The sequence below is a fragment of the Colobus angolensis genome, unplaced genomic scaffold, assembly GCF_000951035.1.
Source record: "Colobus angolensis palliatus isolate OR3802 unplaced genomic scaffold, Cang.pa_1.0 Scaffold61, whole genome shotgun sequence".
NCBI lineage: Eukaryota > Metazoa > Chordata > Mammalia > Primates > Cercopithecidae > Colobus > Colobus angolensis.
The window spans coordinates 3,013,627-3,035,608 of NW_012119710.1; the positions used below are offsets into that span (position 1 = coordinate 3,013,627).

At 39.9% G+C, this 21,982-nt stretch overlaps 1 protein-coding gene across 3 annotated transcripts in view; it reads right to left on the minus strand.

Annotated features, from left to right (window-relative positions):
- PHF21A (PHD finger protein 21A) overlaps window positions 1-21,982 on the minus strand; it is a 196,625-nt gene that overhangs the window by 27,712 nt on the left and 146,931 nt on the right. For 2 of the 3 annotated variants that reach the window (XM_011963302.1, XM_011963300.1), the window contains 3 exons: window positions 15,839-16,090; window positions 14,538-14,627; window positions 10,041-10,334 (listed from right to left, as the gene is read on the minus strand). In XM_011963302.1, the coding sequence (XP_011818692.1) occupies window positions 10,041-10,334; window positions 14,538-14,627; window positions 15,839-16,090 (636 nt within the window). The remainder of the gene's footprint in view (window positions 1-10,040; window positions 10,335-14,537; window positions 14,628-15,838; window positions 16,091-21,982) is intronic. The other variant, XM_011963301.1, reaches the window with a different exon arrangement.

A 21,982-nucleotide genomic window follows, 5' to 3' on the forward strand; every position in this document is an offset into this window, starting at 1 on the left:
TCACTCAGGTCTTTCTCTCTCTCCATCACACACACACACACACACACCACACACACACACTTTTTAATCAAAAAGGACACATTTCCTCCAGAAAACAAACCACCAATGGGAAAGTAGTTTACAGTGACATTTTAAAAGTCCTGAATGCCCAGAAAGCTTGTTTTCATGTCTCTTTGAATAGGAAGGACAGAAGTATGATGGAGGAGGGAGAAAAGAAGGTCAACTATAAGGGTGTGCTGTTCCATTCCAAGGCTGTGTGAAGTCTCTTGGAGTCTCTTACATTTCTAAGGCTGAGTAAAGCAATTAGCAGCAATGCTTTTAAGGAAGGGCAAATCAATTCCTCTCCACTAAAAAATTACCCATGGTTCAAATTTCTTTCTCTCATGCAAGAAAAAGTACGATTATCTCAGTGTTATATAAATAATACCAAAAGTATCCAAAAACAAAAATACAAATAAAACAATCAAGACATTGGTGGTAGTGGAGGGTGTCTTTCATTTATGGGTCTCTTGCTGTGGGGAAAATCAGCTGCCACGCTGTGAGCAGCTTTACGGAGAGGCCCAGGTGTGACAAATGGAACCTCCAGCCAATAGCCAGTGAAGAAGAAGTGAGGTCTGCCAACAACCATGTGATGAGCTCAGACGTGGATTATTAAGCTGTAGCACAGTCTTAAAATTACTGCAGCTCTAGCCAACTAGTTTGACTGCAAACTTCTGAGGGACTATCAGCCAGAACCATCCAACTAAGTTGCAGACCAGAAGGAAGTGGGTTAATATATTTAAAGTGCTGAGCAAAAAAACCCCTATCAACCAAGAATTCTATATCCTGCAAAACCATTCTTCAAAAATGGAGAAATTAAGACACTCCCAGAGAAACAAAACCAGAGGACATTCACTACTAGTATACTAGTTCTAAAAGAGATGTTAAAGGGAGTCCCTTCAGGCTGAAATGAAAGGACATTAGACAGTAACTTGAAGCCATATAAAGAAATAAGAACTCCAATAAAACTAACTAGATGAATAAATATAAAAGCCAGTGTTATTTTTTTTTTTATTTTTAACTTATCTTTTTGTTTCCTATATGACTTAAAAGACAAATGCACAAAGTAATTATATATCTATATTAGTGGGCACACAGTGTATAAGATAAAATTTGTGACAGTAACAACATAAAGTGGGGGCAGAACTGTATAGGAGCAGAGTTTCTTTTTCCTTTATTGTCATTGGCAAAGCTTTTATTATTTATTTATTTATTTATTTATTTATTTTTATTTTAGATTTGAGGGTACGGCGCAGGTTTGTTACATGGATATACTGCATGATGCTGAGATTGGGGCTTCGACTGAAACCATACAAGCCGAGTTTTAAAAATCTAAGCTGGGGTTAATTCAAACTAGATTGTTAAAAATGTATGAATGTTAACTGTAATCCCCATGGTAACCATTAAGAAAATAATTATATACAGAAACAGAAATGAGGAAAGCATGAAAATGACACACTAGGAAAAAAAATCAAACCGAAAGGCAGTATTAGAGGACATGAAGAATAAAAAACATAAGATATACAGAAAACAAATAGCAAAATGGCGTTAAGTCCTTCCTTATCAGTAATCACTTAAATGTAACTGGATTAAACTCACCAATTAAAAGACAGACTGGCAGAATGAACAAAACACATGATCTAACTACATGCTGTAAAAGAGACTCATTTTAGAGAAAAAGACACAAAAAGGTTGAAAGTGAAAGGATGTTTATAATGAATGGCTATAGGACTATCAGACAAAAGTGACTTCAAGTCAACAACTGTTACAAGAGACAAAGAAGCTCATTATATAATATACTGACAAAAGGGTCGATTCAAAAAGATGATATAACAGTTATAATCATATATGTACCAAACAACAGAGCCCCAAAATATAGGAAGAAAATATTGAAAGAATTGAGGACAGAAATAAACAGTTCTACAATAATAAATGGAGACTTCAATATCCCACTTGAAGTAATGGATAAAATTTGCGCAGAGATTAAAAAGGACACAGGGAACTTGAACAACACTATACACCAATTAGACTTGTCAGGCATATGAAGAATACTCCACTCCATAAGAGCAGCATGCATATTTTTATCAAGTGTACATGAAACATTCTCCAGGACAGATTATATGTTAGGCCACAAAACAAATATTAATAAATTTAGAAAGACTAGAATCACATAAACTATCTTCACCAACCACAATGGAAAGAAGCTAGAAATTAATGACAACAGAAAACTGGAAAACTCACAAGTGTGTGGAAATTAAATAATACATTCTTAAACAAGCAATGGGTAAAAGAAGAAATCACTAGGGAAATTAGAAAATACTTTGAGAGAAATGAAAACAAGGCCACAACATACCAAAACTTATGCGATGCTGTGAAAGCAGTACTCAGAGGGAAACTTATAGCTGCTAACAGTCTATATTAAAAAAGAAGAAAGAGCTCAAATCAATAACCTAACTTTACAACTTAAGAAACAGAAAAAGAACTAAATTCAAAGCCAAAAAAAAAAAAAAAAAAAAAAAAAAAAAAAAAATTGAAGATAAATGAAATAGAGAACAACAACAGAATCAACAAAACCAAAAGGTGATTCTTCAAAAAGAATAACAAAATTGACAAACCTCTGGTTTAGACTAAGAAAAAAAGAAGTTACAAATAACTAAAACCAAAAATGAGACTGAGGACATTACATCTCACAGAATTCAAAAGGATTATAGGAGAATATACTGAGAAACTGTACACCAACAAACTAGACAACATAGGTGCAATGGAAAATTCCTAAAAACACACACATTACCAAAATTGGCTCAAGACACAGAAAATCTCAACAGATCTGTAACAACTAGAGATTGAAACAGTAATCAAATTCTCCCCCGAAAAGAAAAAGTACAGGATCAGATGGTTTTATTAGTGAATTCTACCAAACATTTAAAGAATTAGCACCAATCTGTCTCAAATTCCAGAAAATACACTCTTAAATCATTCTATGAGGCCAGCACTACTCTGATACCAAAGCTAAAGACACCAAAGAACAGAAAATGGGCTGGGTGCAGTGAATCACGCCTGTAATCCCAGCACTTTGGGAGGCCAAGGCAGGAGGATAGCTTGAACTCAGGGGTTCAAGACCAGCCTGAGCAACATGACAAAACCTGGTCTCAAAAAAAAAAAAAAAAAAAAAAAAAAAAAAAATATATATATATATAAATTAGCCAGGCATGGTGATGCACAACTGTAGTCCCAGCTACTTGGGAGGCTGAGGCGGGAGGATCACTTGAGCCGAAATCGTGCCACTGTACTCCAGCCTGGGTGACAGAGCAAGATCCTGCCCTGTCTCAAAAGAAAAAAAACAATTAAATTATAGGCCAGGCTTGGTGGCTCATGCCTAAAATTCCAACACTTTGGGAAGCCAAGGTCGGGGGATCACTTGAGCCTGGAAGTTCAAGATCAGCCTGGGCAAGAAAGTGAGACCCCATCTCTACAAAAAAATGTAAAAAAATTAGCCAGAGATGGTGGTGCATACCTGTAGTCCTAGCTACTTGGGAGGCTGAAATGCGAGGATCACTTGAGCCTGGAAGGTTGAGGCTGCAGTGAGCAGCAATTGCACCACTATACTCCAGGCTGGGTAACAGAGCGAGACCCTGCCTCCAGAAAAGCAAAAACAAAAAGAATAGAAAATTACAGACCAATATCCCTTATGAATATAGATGCAAAAACCCTCAACAACAACAAAGTTCCTCAATAAAATACCAGTAAACTGAATTCAAGAGCATATTAAAATGATGATACACCATGACAAAGCCAGATTTATCCCAAGAATGGAAGGGTGGTTCCACGTAAGAAAATCAATATAATATACCACGTTAACAGAACCAAAGGGGAAAAAAAAACCATGACATCTCAACTGGTGTAGAAAAAGCATTTGTCAAAATGTAGCACCCCACTACACACACAGAAAAGGTTAACTATGTGAGGAGATAGATATATTAATTAGCTTGATTATATTAATCATATTACTATGTATATCAAACCATCATATTGTATACCTTATACACATACATTTTTTATTTAAAAAATTCAAGTATCTGTTCATAAAAACACTCAGAAAGCTTGGAATAAAAGGGAATTTCCTTGACTTTAGAAAAAACATTTATGAAAACACAGCTAACATCATACTCAATGGTGAAAACTTTCCACTTGAGATCAGCGACAAGACAAGAATGTTTGCTTTCACCATTGCTATTTGATATTGTACTGGAAGTTTAGCACAGAGCAATTAGGCAAGAAAAAGAAATAAAAGACACCCAAACTGGAAAGGAAGATGTAAACCTCTATTTACAGATGACATGATCCTACACAGAAAAAAACTCAAAGAATCCATAAAACAAGTACTAGAGCTAATAAACAAATTCAGCAAAGTTGTAGGGTACAAGATCAAGACAAAAATCAGCAGTGTATCAAAGGACTGTATCAAGAAAGCAAAAAGGCAAACTACGGAACGGGAGAAAATATTTGTAAATCATGTATCTGGTAAGGGTCTAGTATCCAGATTATATAAAGAACTCTTACAACTCAAGAACAGAAAAACAACCCAATTTAAAAATTGGCCGAGGATTTGAATAGACCTTTTTTCATTGATGTACAAATGGCCAAGAAGCACATGAAAAGATGCTTACCATCATTAGTCATTAGGGAAATGCACATCAACACTACTTTGCACCCACTGAAATGGCTATAAATGAAAAAAAAAGGAAAGTAATAGGTGTGGTAAGGATGTGGAGAAAATGGAACGCTCATGTACCGCTGTTGGGAATGAAAAATGATTCAGCTGCTGTGGAAAACAGTTTGGCAGTTCTTCAAATAGCTGAGCAGAATTACTGTATGACCTAGCAATTTCTACTCCTAGGTATATACCCCAAAGAACTGAAAACAAGTAGTCATTCAAATGCTTGCACATGAATGTTCACAGCAGTACTATTCACAACAGCCAAAAAGTGGAACCAACCAATGTCTTATGATTTCCTAGGTCTATCAACAGATGAATGAATAAACAAATTGTGGTATATACATGTCATGGAATATTATTCAGCCATTTAAAACAGAAGAGGGCACTGATACGTATTACCATATGGATGACTCTCAAAAACACGCTAAGTGAAAGCAGCCAGACATAAAATATCACATATTGTATGATTCTATGTATATGAAATATCCAGAACAGGTAAATCTATGGAGACAGAAAGCAGATTGGTGATTGCCAGTGGCAGGGTGGAGGGCAAAAGTTAAGTAACTGCTTAATGGATACTGGGTTTTATTTTGGGGTAATGAAAACATTGTAGAACTTAATAGAAGTGGTGGTTGCACAATACTGTGAATATAGTAAATGCTACTGAACTGTTACTCTAAAATGATTAATTTTATGTGATTTCACCTCAATTTAAAAAAAAACATTGGATTAGAAAACAAAAAAGAATTCATGGATATCTCTTTGATGCACCTAAAGTTTGGTCTCTATCTGAGATTATAAACCATTACACAGACTCGAAGTTGTCTTGCAGATGTTATTTTCTGCCTATATGGTGTTTAAACAGTTACCAGTATTTTAACAACTAGGCAACTTTTAAAAACATCTGGATTTCAGGCTTTTCTTGAAAAAGTCTCCATGTGATAAAAGTTTGTTATTGCCAAGCAGCAGCTGCTTCCTTGAGATGAAGCATATTACTGTGCAGTTTGCCACAGTTTCTTCCATTTTCTATTGTAAATTATTATCATGCTTGTCTTACTTATTATTTTAAAGGGGAATTAAGAATAAACATGGGATATCTCTTATACTCATGTTCCCACTGAAAGTGGAAAAATACATAAAAAATCCAGTTGTTTACTCCTAGCCTGTTTCACTCACTTACATCTCCTCTTCGAACCCACGGTTATCAGAATTTGCAACTCCTGTTCTTTTTGGTATCATAAAAGAATCCAAAAACTCTGCACAAACCTAGAATGAAGTTAATCAAGTACACTTTATATATTTGTCTGCATGAAAAATCAAAGTTAGGCAGATGCAAATAAATGTCCAAATAATTTTGTTCATCCAGATTGGGATTGAACGCAAAGCAAAACCCATGGTTTGGTCACTTGGATCTATTTTCCTTACTATAGCACCAGTATTAAACTGGGGTAACGGGAGGCATCAGCACGGGTTTACTAAACAGGGAAAACAGAAATTTGAAGATAATACATCGGATAATATTATTATCTTGCAAGTACTCCTCTTTAGAAGATACTGTGCAGATTCCTATGAAAAATATTTATGGTAATGTGGCAATTTTTTTCCCCACAGAACCTTGGATATTTTTCAGTAGCTCCGCCTTGACGACATACATAGAAGTCTTTGTTGCAGGGTGTGCAGTGGGGTGGAGAAGAAAGAAACATAATTCCTGAGAACTCCATCAGGCACAGTCTAATAAACATTAAATACCTTATCTCATTTCATCACCAACAGCTGTTAGCCCCATTTTAGAGCACTGGAGAGGACAAGGACACAAAGGGAGGTGATGTGGAGGCTCTATCATAAGTCTTCCGGCTTCATCTACTTTTCTGTCTAAAACAAGTCTTCAGCTTCAGAGATTTTTAAACCCTACCACTTGTTTTCTCAGAGCCACAATGTAATGTGGTTTCCAATAAGGGATAAGATCTCTTATCTGGGGTGGATAAGGAAGTTGGTTATGTCTGACAGGGGAAGGACACATGAGACCACTGCTGTTATAACTGGCGTTGCCTTCTCCCATTCCTATGCCAATGTGGGAGGCCATGCTTCCTTCGCCTGGAGACACAGCCTCAGTGCCTGCTCCAAACACACTGGAAACCGAGTTCCGTGACGGTACAGGCTTTAGTTTATCCACCTTATATATAGACACCACATGCAGCATAGCAACCGGCACTTAACACATTTTTATTAAATGAATGATGTTATTATCTAAAGGGAATAGCAGAAAGCAAAAGGGAACCCATTTAGCCTGGTCATAGAGAGAACGTTGGATACAGGTTTGGTAACTCTGTGAACAGGTTCTTCCATGGCTACAAACATTACATTGTTTTACCTTTAGCTCTAAGATCTATGATATCTCTTACTGGCTATAAATGTGATACTGGAAATGAAATATAAATAGAAAAGAAGGCTAGTTGAAAGAAACAAAGTAAGAGAATCCAGAGAATGCAATCTAGTGTAAAGAGAGTCTCTGCTGATTGGGCTTGGTAACCTCTAAGACTATTACACCAGGCTGCCCAGCAAACTAAAATAACAATGACTGAAATCCTTTATTAGACCAAAAAGAAGAGAGAACACTGACTGGGCGCGGTGTTCACGCCTGTAATCTCAGCACTTCAGGAGGCTGAGGTGGGCGGATCACAAGGTCAGGAGATCGAGACCATCCTGGCTAACACAGTGAAACCCTGTCTCTACTAAAAATAAAAAAAATTAGCCGGGTGTGGTGGCGGGCGCCTGCAGTCCCAGCTACTTGGGAGATTGAGGCAGGAGAATGGTGTGAACCCGGGAGGCAGAGCTTACAGTGAGCCAAGATGGTGCCACTGCACTCAAAAAAAAAAAAAAAAAAAAAAAAAAAGAAGAGAGAACAAGAAATTTACTGCTACAAAAGAAATTATTTTAATTCTTAATAATTCAAGGATATCTTTTTGTAATATTATAATTAAAATAAAAAGCTCTATCAACATGAAGGCCAGGACATGAAAAGATGTTTAAGATCTATTAAAGTAGGAAAAAAAACAAATTACAAAATATATAGTTTGATTTTGGTTTTCGCTTAAAAAATGTTTTACATGTACATAGAAAATATCTGGGGGACAGGCGTGGTGGCTCACGCTTGTAATCCCACCACTTTGGGAGGCCAAGGCAAGTGGGTCACCTGAGGTCAGGAGTTCGAGACCAGCCTGGCTAACACGGTGAAACCCCGTCTCTACTAAAAATACAAAAATTAGCCGGGTAAGGTGGTGGGCACCTGTAATCTCAGCTACTCAGTAGGCTGAGGCAGGAGAATTGTTTGAATCCGGGAGGTGGAGATTGCAGTGAGCCGAGATCCCACCATTGCACTCCAGCCTGGATGACAAGAGTAAAACTCTGTCTCAAAAAAAAAAGGAAACGAAAAAAAAATCTGTAAGAATATAATCGAAACTGTTAATAGTAATTAACTCTTGGGGGTAAAATTATGATAAAAGTTTATCCTCTCTTTAGATTATGCGGAAAAGCACTTTCTACAATTCATATTTTTGTAATGCCTGAATCTGTTTTAAAAATGAACTTGTATTATCTTTGTAATCAGAAAAGGAATGTAAAAATGAAACCAAAATAATTTGTCTCCTAAAAATACCTTTATCAAAAGAAGAGGTAAAGAGAAATAATATTTAATAACCTAAAATAGTGTTGTGAAAGCAGGTTCTGTGGAACACTGAGGCTCCTCAGCGGTTCTTTGAGAGCCAGTGCAAGACAACATGTCCCCACCCAAACTCATAAGCTTGAGCATCTGACTCTCAGTAGCTTAATACCAAAGTTCTGCTGTCGATAAGTTTGAAATTTTCTGTTTTAAAATATGTGTAAATAATTTATTTCTGGGCTGGGCGTGGTGGCTCATGCCTGTAATCCCAGCACTTTGGGAGGCCAAGGCAGGCAAGTCACCTGAGGTTGGGAGTTTGAGACCAGCCTGACTGACATGGAGAAACCCCGTCTCTACTAAAAATATTAAAATTAGCCAGGTGTGGTGGCTCACGCCTGTAATCCCAGCTACTCAGGAGGCTGAGGCAAGGAGAATCGCTTGAACCTGGGAGGTGGAGGTTGCGGTGAGCTGAGATCGTGCCATTGCACTCCAGCCTGGGCAACAAGAGCAAAACTCTGTCTCAAAAAATAATAACAACAAGTAATTTATTTCTGAATGTTTCTTAAAGCACTTCCTGGGGTTTGAATAGGTTCCCCAGGAATTGAGATGTATGTGTTCTTGTGTTTCCTAAGCACAGATTTTGATACCTAGAGCTTCTTGAGTGCAAGGTCTACTGCATTTGTGAGCTGCCTGGGTATAAGGCCTAGTACTCTATGCATAGGTGCCTCTGCTCAAGAAGACTAAGGCAGCAGGCAGCATCTGAACAGCTTCTCTGAATCATGGTCCATCCAGAAGCAGAAGATTCAGGATCACCACAATTTTCAGATAAATGAGAAGTCAAGACTGAACAATTAGAAAAAGGTCGATGACTTTTTAAAGCAACTTTCTTGAGAGAGAATGCTTTTCTTTGCCAAATTCTTCTTTCTCATCACTAGTCGTTTTTCAAATAGGATACGACAACTGCCTATAAGTCCTTTTTGTTGTTTTCAGAGGTCTTTCTGCTACAGAATCTTCAAGTATTTTTGCAGGTTACTTGTATGTCTCTAGCCTCGTTTTTTAAGATAAAATCTGACTTCAGGAAATATAAATGAAATGTTTCAATATTCGAGCTAAAATGTCTGCATCCTCTAAAGTTAACAGAATGCTTTTTGGAAATTTTAATTTTTTTTTGTTTGGCTCCCCGTTATCTGTAACAATCAAAGAAAAGTCTTTGAAATGAAATCCCTTTCCCTGTTTTGTTTATTCTTTCTAACTTTCACAGTCCTGTCTTTATCTGGATTCTTATTGGGCCGAAACTAACATGGCGTTTTCTGTTTACTACCTCATCTGTGTTTCCTGACAGAGGGTAGCAGAGCCTGTGAATTTCCCCATCAGAACCACCAGGGGGAGCTCACTCACACAGGAATCCCAGCCCATCTACGAGGGGATGGTGGGAAAAGCAACCCAACTTTCTTCAGTAAGAATGACCCTTCTGCACATGGATGAATTATCGCACATAAGCGACATCTTACTGACAATGGTGGTGAGATGAAGAGCCCTTGAGAAAATGTATTTAGAGAGAGCCCAGCAGCCAAATGCCTCAAAGGCAAGGCTACTGCCCAGAGCAGGTACATACTCTGCCTGTACCTGTTTTTCAAGACTTGGCTTGCTAAGCTGTACAGTTTGAGGTCCAGCGAGTCTGGTCCCTGGAGTAGCTATCACAATGCTGGTGAGCTGGGCCATGGGGAACGTTTTGGCTATGGTTGCAGTCTGCCCATTGACGACACGGACGGGGTGGATGGAATTCTGGGATGTGGGAAGGGTTGTGGGGGTGAACTTGGTCAGCATGACAGGCCTCTGGATAAGCTGAGGAGCTGCGAGCATGGGAGGTGGTGCTGGGGCAATAGGAATGTTATTCTGGGCCACAGGCTTGGGTCGAACCTATAGGGGAAAGAGAGAATAATTATTGTATTACTTACGCTGCTCAAGTCCTATAAAAGCAAATCTTCCACACCCTATGTATGAAATAGTATTTAATATACTTACTAATGTTCATTTTGGTATATTAATTCTATAGACCTCAGGGCATACAATCTTATATAAGACTCATCAGCTCTTGAGGTTCATACCTCACCCTAGAACACAGCTTTTGATTGTAAACCCTGAGCTTCCTCTTCTACACCACGCCACCTCTTCTGGTTGAGCTCAAAGGCCTAATCCAGAGACTGGTCCCACCCAGAACTTGTGCATAGTATAGTCATAATGTTGCCAATAGCCTTAACTCATATTTGAAATTTCTTCATATCCACAGCTTCAGCTTACCCCCATTTCTGGCCCTCTAACTCCCTGTTCTTGGCCACTCCTCCTCTTGGTCTCCTTTGTGGGCTTACTCTTCCTCTGCCTCATCCTAAATGTGACTATTTCTTAGGATTTTTTCCCATGGTACCGCTTTTCTTCCCAATGTTCCCATTATTCCTAGGACCTTTCGCCCATGTCACGGCTTCAATTACCATCTGTGTACTGAAGACTTTCACATTTTTACCTCAGAACCTGAGACATTTCCTGAACTTCAGAATTATATTCAACTTGAGTATCTCATAAGTTCAAAATCAACATGTCTAAGACTCATTAATTTCTTCTTCCAATCCTCTCTTCCTCCTATAATTGCCTCAGTAAGAGACCTTTTCTTGACAAACTTCGGAATCACTCTTAATGATTTCTGCTCCACCCTCTACTCTCTAAATACTTCTCAAATCTGTCTACTTCTATCCTCACTCTACTATCCACTATCCTAGTTTATGTGTGGCTCACTAAAAACAGTGAAAAAAAGTTACAGTTAAAAACATGAGGTCAGCCTTGCTTGGGTTCAAATCCTGGTTCTACCACTCACTGGCTGTGTAACCTCAGGTAACATACTTGATTTTTATAAGCCAGTTTTGTTGTTGTTGTTGTTGTTGAGATGGAGTCTCGCTCTGTTGCCAGGCTGGAGTGCAGTGGCGCGATCTCGGCTCATGGCAGCCTCCGGCTCCCAGGTTCAAGTGATTCTCCTGCCCCAGCCTCCCGAGTAGCTGGGGCTACAGGCACACGCCACCACACCCAGCTAATTTTGTATTTTTAGTACAGACAGGGTTTCACCATGTTGGCCAGGATGGTATCGATCTTCTGACCTCAGGATCCACCCGCCTTCGCCTCCCAGAGTGCTGGGATTACAGGTGTGAGCCACTGCGGCCAGCCATAAGCCAGTATTTTTCAAACTTTTATAACTGTGACCCTGTGAGCAAAACCCTTTCCCCTTATGCATGAGGCTTGACCTTCAATTAACTCTTTAACTCTGCTCTCCTGGAAACCTGGTAAGGGTAAGAATATCAACTATATTACTAGGCAAAACTGCTTATAAAAATGACCCCCTACTGGCTGGGCACAGTGGCTCACACCCGTAATCCCAACACTTTGGGAGGCTGAGGCTGGTGGATCACTTGAGGCCAGGAGTTTGAGACCAGCCTGGCCAACATGGTGATACCCCGTCTCTACTAAAAATACAAAAATTAGCCAGGCATGGTGGCACACACTTGTAATCCCAGCTACTTGAGAGGCTGAGACAGGAGAATTCCTTGAACCTGGGACGTGGAGGTTGCAGTGAGCTGAGATAGTGCCACTGCACTCCAGCCTGGGTCATAGAGTGAGACCCCATCTTAAAAAAAAAAAAAATCCCTTATTGCTAAATCAAATCTGGATGGGCTTGAGGGGACCCCATGATCTGGGCTTCCCTAAGTGGGGTGACTCTTATAACTTGGGCACATCCATTGTGGGGACCTTGAAAGCCATGCCTATGTAGTTTTTATAAGATACATTGGCTCCTGTGGGCATAAGGCTTCTATGCCAAAGTGGCTTTCCCATTGTCTTAGGGAAGCAGCTTATTTCCTTACACCTGAGCTATCCTTGGACCGCTGTAGGGACTGCTGTATGGACTCATTGAAGACAAATGTCTGATGCTATCTTGCTCACAAGCTGTGGTTTCTGTCCTGTATCATTCCAAGTAGACTGGTGCCAAGTGTGGCCCATGAAAGTCTTGTTGCTATGAATGTTTGGCTGAACTTAAAACAACCCTGTGGTGGGTGCTACTAACAGTAAGAAATGTATTTTACTCTGTAATCAGCATGCACCTATAGACATACATCTCTAAAAACAAAAACTTTCTGAAACAGAGAACACAGTATGTGCTATGTACTCTTAACAGTTCCTATTCTATTCTATTCTATTCATTTTATTTAAACACTCTGGTTACAATCCACTAAATTGCTTTCACAACAAGTGGGTCATGATCCACTGTTTGAAAAACATGGACTAAATCTTAGATTCCTTACCCTAAAAAGAGTAATACCTATTTGCATAGGGTTGTTGTAACAATTAAAATAGATACCCCATATAAGTGCCTAGTATAGTACCTAGTATGTAGCAAGATTCTCTAAACATTGGTTAATACCATTACTGACAATGTCTTAACTGTTCTTCCTACCCACAGTCTTGACCATTCCCAATTTATTCTCTGCACAGAGGCAAGAAGAATTTTCTAAAACATAAATCTGACCACATCAAGTGCTTGCCTGAAAAGCTTTAATGAATGCCTGCTGCTCTTAGGATAAGGCCCAGGTTCCTGCATAGCTTACAATATTCTACCAGCTCTGGCCCCAGTGGACTTCTCCAACCTCAACTCTAACTCTAGCCTGCATGAGCCACATGGCCCTCTGTGCTCAGCCACAGCAAACCTCCTTTGGTTCTTTAAACTTAATGCATTTCTCCACCCTGGAACTACATACATGTTCTGTCCTCTGCCTGGGACATTTTTATCCTTCTTCCAAAGTTTTATCAGGCTAACTCAGCCAGGATTTTAGGTCAGAATGAATGTCAACTCATCAAAGAAAGCTTGAAGGAACCTTCTCTAATACTCTAATAGGCAGGTAGGCTGGGCACAGTGGCTCAGGCCTGTAATCCCAGCACTTTGGGAGGCCGAGGCAGGTGGACCACCCTGAGGTCAGGAGTTTGTGACCAGCCTGGCCAACATGGCAAACCCGTCTCTACTAAAAATACAAAAATTAGCCAGGCATGGTGGCACATGCATGTAATCCCCAGCTACTCGGAAGGCTGAGGAAGGAGAATGGCTTGAACCTGGGAGGTGGAGATTGCAGTGAGCTGAGATCACGCCACTGCACTCCAGCCTGTGTGATGGAAGCGAGACTCCATTGCAAAAAAAAAAAAAAAAAAAAAAAAAAAAAAAGGCAGGTATCCCTCCCATGGGCTCTCTCAGACTACCCTGTGAGGTATTTATTAAGGTATTTATTAAGGATTTATCTGATAAACAAGTGAAATCATCTTATCTAGTATTAGCATTGCCCAATCTCTCTCCAGAGGCTACGTGGAAATCATTTACACCACCGAACCACAAAACTCCTTCTTCTTCTCTCTTTGTCTGAAAACTAGGGCCTCAGATGGGAACTCTCACAGCCTTTCTACCAAGGAAGTCAACACTCTTCAAGGCCCAGAATGGGGAAATCTTGACATTTTGCACTGGGAATGGTAAAGTTAGCCTAATTGCTGGAAGAACACTCTCAGAAGAACATGGTAATGCAGGGCTGCTCAGGCCTAGGGAGAAAGTCCTCTGTACAGACCCCTAGCCTGAGCCTTCAGAAGCAAGGCTTTGCCTTAATGCATGATGCTCAAAACCATCCTTTCCAGGGTAGAACTGAAGAATGGTTTCTACTAGTTAGTTTAGCTGTTGTTTCCTTCCCTACTCTTTTTGGCATGTAGGAAAGAAATAAGAAGTGTTAACTGCATTCTTTCCCCACTGCCAGGCAGACTTTGGCTAAATTCTTCTAGTAAGTTTAAGGTTTATAATGGTTTTAATTATTTTAAATTTAGAAAATGTTCCCTTTCCTTTACTTCCCCCTGCTACTACCTTTGGTCATTGCTAATAAACCATGATGACAAAATAAGTTTCTTCATGGTACAGAAATCAACAGTCAGAATTTTTAGCTAAGTGGGATAGATAGCTGGGCTGACAAGCCCCATTACAGGCTACTTAGAAAGAGCCCATGAGGGTTTTTGTCCCATCTAACCTATCACTGGGCTTGCCATTGGTTTACTCACCTGTGGAAGAAAGTTTGGACGTGGAGTGAGTCTAGGAGGGGGGATAAACTGTGGTACTTTGATGGGCTGAGGAGGTGTTGCCTGAACCTGCTAAAAAAATGAGGAAGATCAATAAACCAGAGAGCACAATCACTCTTCAGTATCAAAGCTAGTATTTTTAGCATCACTACTCTTTGGATCAGACAATATTTTCTACAACATTTCATCATAAGTTTATCATCTGAATTAACATTGCATTAGGAAACTTTTTAACTCTCCCACCTGCGTGCTTTACCCTATAAAACGAACCAACCACATTTCTGTTTCCTCCTACACCTAATGGAGAACAGAGCAGGCTCAGTAAATCTTAGACAATTTTCTTTGACACTCAAGAACTTTTGCACTAATATATTTTAAAAGTCAAGACTGGATCCAAAGTAAAATCAATCTTGCTGCTTAGCCAAATAGGCTTTTTCCTGATACAAGCTAACAGTGAATGGCTTTATTCCTACAGAAAATTTTCTAACTCTCAGTATCTGGTTGAGTGACCTGGTTGCTTCTCTAAGGACTCCTGGGTAAGTGGTGACGCTTCACTTTATCGCTCTCTAGTTTCACTCACCACTGGTATCATTCAAAAGCCACCAAGAGCTCTTAGGTGCCACTTTAAAGGAATTTTACATCAAAACTTAGATATATTTCTCCCAAGCTTCTGAGAATATCAGTTTTCTAAATGGCTCGATCCTAGAACTCTCATGAAAATTCTTGTTCAAGTACTTCCTCCTTAAAGGGATTTTTTTGTTTTTTTTTTTCCGGAACAAAACTTGGGCACTGACACGGTTAATTTGTGAGTTTCTTGAATATTTTTAAAGTGCTTCAACTAACTCCAGTACTTTCTGGGTACAATCAATTTAAAGGGATATTAAACTAAAAGAATCATCAGTGAGTTTTCACCAAGGCAGTAATACAGCATAAGAGAGTTTAAGCACTCAAGTTTCACAGAAAAACACTGTAGACAGAGTGAAGGGAGAGGGAGACATAAATGAAACAGTGTGTATGCCTCTGTGAAGGAGACCTTCCCCCTAAAATCAAGTCATACTTTGACCTCAGATAATGCACTGAATTTGGTCCTTGGTGTCAGGACACTTCTGTAGTGATTTGAGCAGAAATGCCATATTCCCTTGTCAGCCCCAAAGGGGAATTTGGTATGCTAGAAGAATGATGGAAACTGAGAAATCCAGCAGGAGCCTAGAAGGGATATACTACACAAATGCATATCCTAACCTTCTCACGTGATCACACATGAGGAGCAGCTGCTGGCTTACCAGAGTGACTGTGTTTTTTGCCACAATTTGGACAGCCTCTGCCCCAGGCCCAGTGACCTTACTAGACGTCTGGAGGTTGACTGGTGTGTTCTGCACATCAGTGCTGAGCACAGCCTTCTGACTGTTGATGGCGGTCACCATAGCAATGGTAGGTCTCTGGCCCACCACAGAGGCAGGCATGGTCGCAGTTGCTGCTTTCAAGACGAGAGGTAGTGTCTTTGTGGTAATCATAGAAGCTGTAGTTACAGTCTTCTAGGAGACAGGGAAAACAGATATTAAGACACTAAATCTAAACTAAATAATAAACTAAATCCCACTAAACAATATGCTGCTAAACCTCGGAAGAAAACAATAATTCTCATAATCAATCAAGTTTCTCTGTAGAACACAACATTTCTTTTTTTTTTTTTTTTTTTTTTGAGGCGGAGTCTCGCTCTGTCGCCCGGACTGGAGTGCAGTGGCCAGATCTCAGCTCACTGCAAGCTCCGCCTCCTGGGTTTACGCCATTCTCCTGCCTCAGCCTCCCGAGTAGCTGGGACTACAGGCGCCCGCCACCTCGCCCGGCTAGTTTTTGTATTTTTAGTAGAGACGGGGTTTCACCGTGTTAGCCAGGATGGTCTCGATCTCCTGACCTCGTGATCCGCCCGTCTCGGCCTCCCAAAGTGCTGGGATTACAGGCTTGAGCCACCGCGCCCGGCCTGAACACAACATTTCTTTAGTGTACATACAGCACACTCCTTACTACAGAGAAAGGCAATCTCTAGTTTTCAAGAGTTCTCATATTGGTGTCACTTGTAAATGGGTAAGTGGATAGTAATAACTGCAGACTAATTCAGGCACAGGGTTTTCAGCAACGAATGGGGTAGGTGTACAGGTACAGAATGTGAGTATACTTATTTCTTTTAGTTTTTCTAATTCGTTGCTTGCTCTCAATTAATTTAAACTTTGTACTAGTTGCAAATCAATAAGGTACGTATCATCTCTATCCTAACTGCTACAACCTCAGCAATATGAAGAAAGCCACCATATAATTCTGGATATATCTGCTTCCTGAGACACAAAGGCTGGGGTAAAAGGACAGTGTCTTTTTCTTTCTTTCTTTCTTTCTTTTTTATGGTGTCACCCTGGAGAGAAGGAAGGGAAACTCACATAAGGATTAGCATGTCGCCTCTGAGGCAGTTACCCTGAAGGCAATGAGTCCCAAGCTCCAGATAATGAAACATATTAGCCAACAAGTATACAGTAAATACCAGTTCTTGATACCAAAGGGATATTATGAGTTACTACCTATAATCTTTTCTCTGGAGAACTGCTGCAGAAGTGATCAAAGATGCAATGAAACATGACAAGGTGGAAACAAACATCTGAGTTTTAAAAGCCTGAGAGATCAGAAGATGAACTGAGGTGAGAGGACTTGACTGATGCTCCTTAAGTGCTATTGCAGCTTTGAAGCTGCACTTCTCTACACTTTTTACTAGAATAATTAATCAGTTACAAAACAAACAAAAAAATATAACCAAACTCATTACATGGCCTAAACATCTATCTGGAGATAGACAGACATTTCGGGAACATGAAAATTTACCTGGTCAAACACACTGATTCTGATTTTGATACTACTCCACCTTTACTGTATATTTGCACTGTCTGATTTGGCAGTTACTAGCCACAAGTTGCTATTTAAAAGTAAATTAATTGGCCCAGCGCAGTGGCTCACGCCTGTAATCCCAGCACTCTGGGAGACCGAGGCAGGTGAATCACCTGAGGTCAGGAGTTCAAGACCAGCCTGGTCAACATGGTGACACCCTGTCTCTACTAAGAATATAAAAAGTAGGCCAGATGCAGTGGCTCACGCCTGTAATCCCAGCACTTTGGGAGGCCAATGCGGGCAGATCACCTGAGGTCAGGAGTCCAGTCTGGCCAACGTGGAGAAACCCCGTCTCTACTAAAAATACAAAAATTAGCCAGGTGTGGTGGCAGGCACCTGTAATCCCAGCTACTCGGGAGGCTGAGCCAAGAGAATTGGTTGAACCCAGGAGGCAGAGGTTGCAGTGAGCAGACGTTGTGCCACTGCACTCTGCCTGGTGAGAGAGCGAGTCTCCGTCTCAAAAAAAAAAAAAAAAAATTAGCCAGGCGTGGTGGCAGGCACCTGTAATCCCAGCTACTCGGGAGGCTGAGACAGGGGAACTAACTGCTTGAACCCAGGAGGCGGAGGCTGCAGTGAGCTGAGATCGCACCATTGCACTCCAGCCTGGGCAACAATAGTGAGACTTTGTCTCAAAATAAATAAATAAATAAAAATAAAAAATAAATTAATTAAATTTAATTAATTAAAACAAAAACAAAACATCAGCTCCTCAGTTGTACTAGCCACATTTCAAATGTCAAAAGTCACATGTGGTTAGTGGTGACCAAACTGAACAGTAGAGATAGACAGTATTTTCAACATCACAGAAAGTTCTATCACTGTGCAAGGCCAGTGAAAAGTACTTCCATTCTCTCAGAAACACATCTGGACAACTTCCCTTATGAATTTCTATTTCAGTGTCTATGCTTTTCTACTTCAAGGTATTAAGTTGTTTGCTTCTAGGGAATTATTTATCTCCATTTTTCTGCCTTATGCACATATATACATATTATCTAATCTTTTAAGATCATCACCCAAATCTTTGTTTCCTCTTCACTAAGTGGCTTATTCTCTTTGCCATTGCTCTTTAAATGTGAAATGAGAGTAAAGGGAGAACACTGATATTTATTTTGGGGTGCAGTGGATCATCTATCTTTGATCAGTGATGAAAACCAAATAAAAGCCAAATGCTATTTATTATTAGAAATGGTATATTAATAGTAGTATAACAGCAAGGACTGACTGTATTATCAGCAATTTGTAGTAAGTGTTTTTGTCACAGTGTATTAGCCCTAGTTTTCCATTTAAAACATGTTGATTTAAAGAACTTCTGAAGTGGTGGTCCAGTCACACCAGATGGCATTCAATCCAGTGCTACTACGGATTGTGGGAGTAAAGTTCTAGTCAGAAGAACTTACTGACATGGATTTTAAAGACACGCATGTTGTTACTGCTTTAAGAGAAGTCAATGTACTTTTGTTTCAAGTAAATCATCAATATTTTGAATAACTCTAAACTGATGAGTCTACAAAATACTGACTAAAGCCTCAAACTCACCTAAATTGTATACTTACCATTAACCCAATGCTTTAAAAACACTGAAACCTAACAAGTTTGTTCACATCTTAGGTTTGCAGTTTTCTTTTACAACTATGGTTATGGCTGATTTCACTACATGATTTCTAGCATCTACATACCCGTTTGTCTACTATACAGGCACAAGACCTAGTACTATATGCTTCAGTGAAAACTTTTTGAAGAATATATTTACTATTTATTGACACCAAGACCCAGGTAGTGCTTAGATCTTTACCCCTAGTCTGGTGCTTCTTCTTTCCCAAGTATTAGGGAACACAAACTAAGCTCCTGGGTTTAGATGACAAAAGGAATTTCGAACTTTGAAATGCAAGTCTAATGAAAAGGTCTGAACTGTTCTGGAAGGAGGAAGAAGAGACATAGAGAAGAAAGGTGTCCAACAACAAATTATTATTATTTTGTTGTTGTTTATTTATTTTTGAGATAGGGTCTCACTCTGTCACCCAGGCTAGAGTGCAGTGGCACAATCACGGCTCACTGCAGTCTTGACCTCCTGGGCTCAAGTAATCCTTCCACCTCAGTCTCCTGAGTACCTTGGACTAAAGGTAGGTGCTACCACACCTGGCTAATTTTTTTTTATTTTTAGTAGAGACGCAATCTCGCTATGTTGCCCAGGCTGGTCTAGAACTCCTGCCCTCACGTAATCCTCCTGCATCGCCCTCCCCAAGTGTTGGGATTACAGGTGTGAACCACCACACCCAGCCAAGAGATTTACTTATATGAAAGCTGTGATTTGTTTTTAGCTAGTTAACAGTGTCTAAGTACGATCACCTTTAAGAGAAGGTGGCTGTTTCTCCAGTTTCACGAAGGGGTTTTTTATTTTGACAAAACCCAAACTGCATGAGCTAGAAGTTAATGCAGAAATACATGGCATGGCAAATACTGGCAATAGCAAAATCCTTTTTATTTATTTATTTGCTAAGTTATTGTTGTTTGCCTGCCAAATATGAAGTATTGATTTAAAACAGATGGACTAAGGCTGGACACAGTGGGTCATGCCTGTAATCCCAGCACTTTGGGAGGCCAACATGGGCAGATCACTTAAGCCTAGGAGTTTGAGACCAGCCTTGGCAATACAGTGAAACCCCACCTCTACAAAAAAATATAAAAATTAGTTGGGCATGGTGACGCACACCTGTAGTCCCAACTATCTAAGAGGCTGAGGTGGGAGGATCACCTAAGCCTGGGAGGCCAAGGCTGAGGTGAGCCATAATTGCACCACTGCACTCTAGCCTAGGTGATACAATGAGACCCTGTCTCAAAGAAAAGAAATAAAATATAATAAAACAGATGAACTTCAATGTACAAATCAGAATTTAAGGGATTATTACTATGGGATCTAACTAACCTCCACATCTATTCTATATTATTTTGCTGGTTTAATTTTGAATGCAGTCATGTTGTATACTCAAACAACCACAAATAGAACCCTTCTCCCTTTTTTGTCTCCAAAAGTTTCTTTTCCATTTGGTTTTATTAACTGCTCTCTTCTTTACATTTGCATTATGCCATTAAAAATTAGAGGGCTGTGAATATAGGTTGGAGAGTATACCTGTATTTAACTGTTCTATTCTTTCACTTTTTCTGTAGATTGGAAGACTTTCAAAGTATACATACAAGCATGAGTTGGCGTTAACTAAGCAAAACAAACTGTCCCCATTCCCCCTCCCAAAAAGCATTCCTCATTGCTTCCTCTATGCCTTGATATATGCCAATCACCCGACCTAGAATAAAAAAACTTTCTCCTCTTAGCATCTCCTCCCGGATGATTGCTACTTAATGTTTAATTCTTTCTGAAGTTGTGTATTTAATATATGTCATATATAACCTCCCATTTGTCCTTGCCCTCATGAACCTTTTGACTTCCCTATGACTGTTAAAAAACCCAGAAGTTTTGGCATGCTTTGGAGGGCTTGGCCTTATCTCCTCTCCATTGTTTCGTGGATCCCACGCTCCAACCACACCAGCCTACCTACGATTCCCAGGGCATGCATTTACTTTTTTGACTCCATCTTTTTGTTCATACTACTGTCTATACCTGTGAAGCTCTTTCCCCTTTGCTCTATCGCTAAAATCCCATTCATCTGTCAGGGCCCTGCTCAGATGCAACCTTCCTTGACAAGTACTTTCTGATCCCTCCAGTCAAAATTACTCTGTCTTCAAAATTCCTCTACATCTTAAATTTTTTAAATTCTTGAAGAAAATAGAAACTCTCTAAATTTGTGAATTTAGTCTCCACATTACCTAGAACAGTGCTTGCACACAGTAGGAATGCCACCAATATTTACAGAATGAACAAAAATTACTAAAAATGATATACCAGATTTCTGGCAGGGACCACTGCTCTTTGGATACCAGAATCTACCACATAGATTGGTAGTACCAATAAATAGATTGGTAGTGCCAAGCGCAGTGGCTCATATCTGTAATCCCGACACTGTGGGAGACCGAGGTGGGTGGATCGCTTGAGTTCCGGAGTTTGAGACCAGCCTGGGAAACATGGTGAAACCCTGTTTCTACAAAAAATACAAAAATTAGTTGGGCATGGTGGCCTGTGTCTGTAGTCCCAGCTACCTGGGAGGCTGAGGTGGGAGGATGGCTTGGGGCAGGGGTTTCAGTGAGCTGAAATTGTGCCACTGTACTCCAGCCTTAGCGAAAGAGCCAGATCCTGTCTCAAAAACAAACAAACAAACAAACAAAAACCAAAAACCAGATTGGTAGTTTACCTGTAAACTCAAAAACCAAAAACTCAGAGGATCCTTTTGGTTTTTAACATTAAACATTTGCACTAAATAAAACAATATTCAAAAGAGGTTGGCCAGGTGCAGTGGCTCACACCTGTAATCCCAGCACTTTGGGAGGCCAAGGCGGGTGGATCATGAGGTCAGGAGATCGAGACCATCCTGGCTCACAGGGTGAAA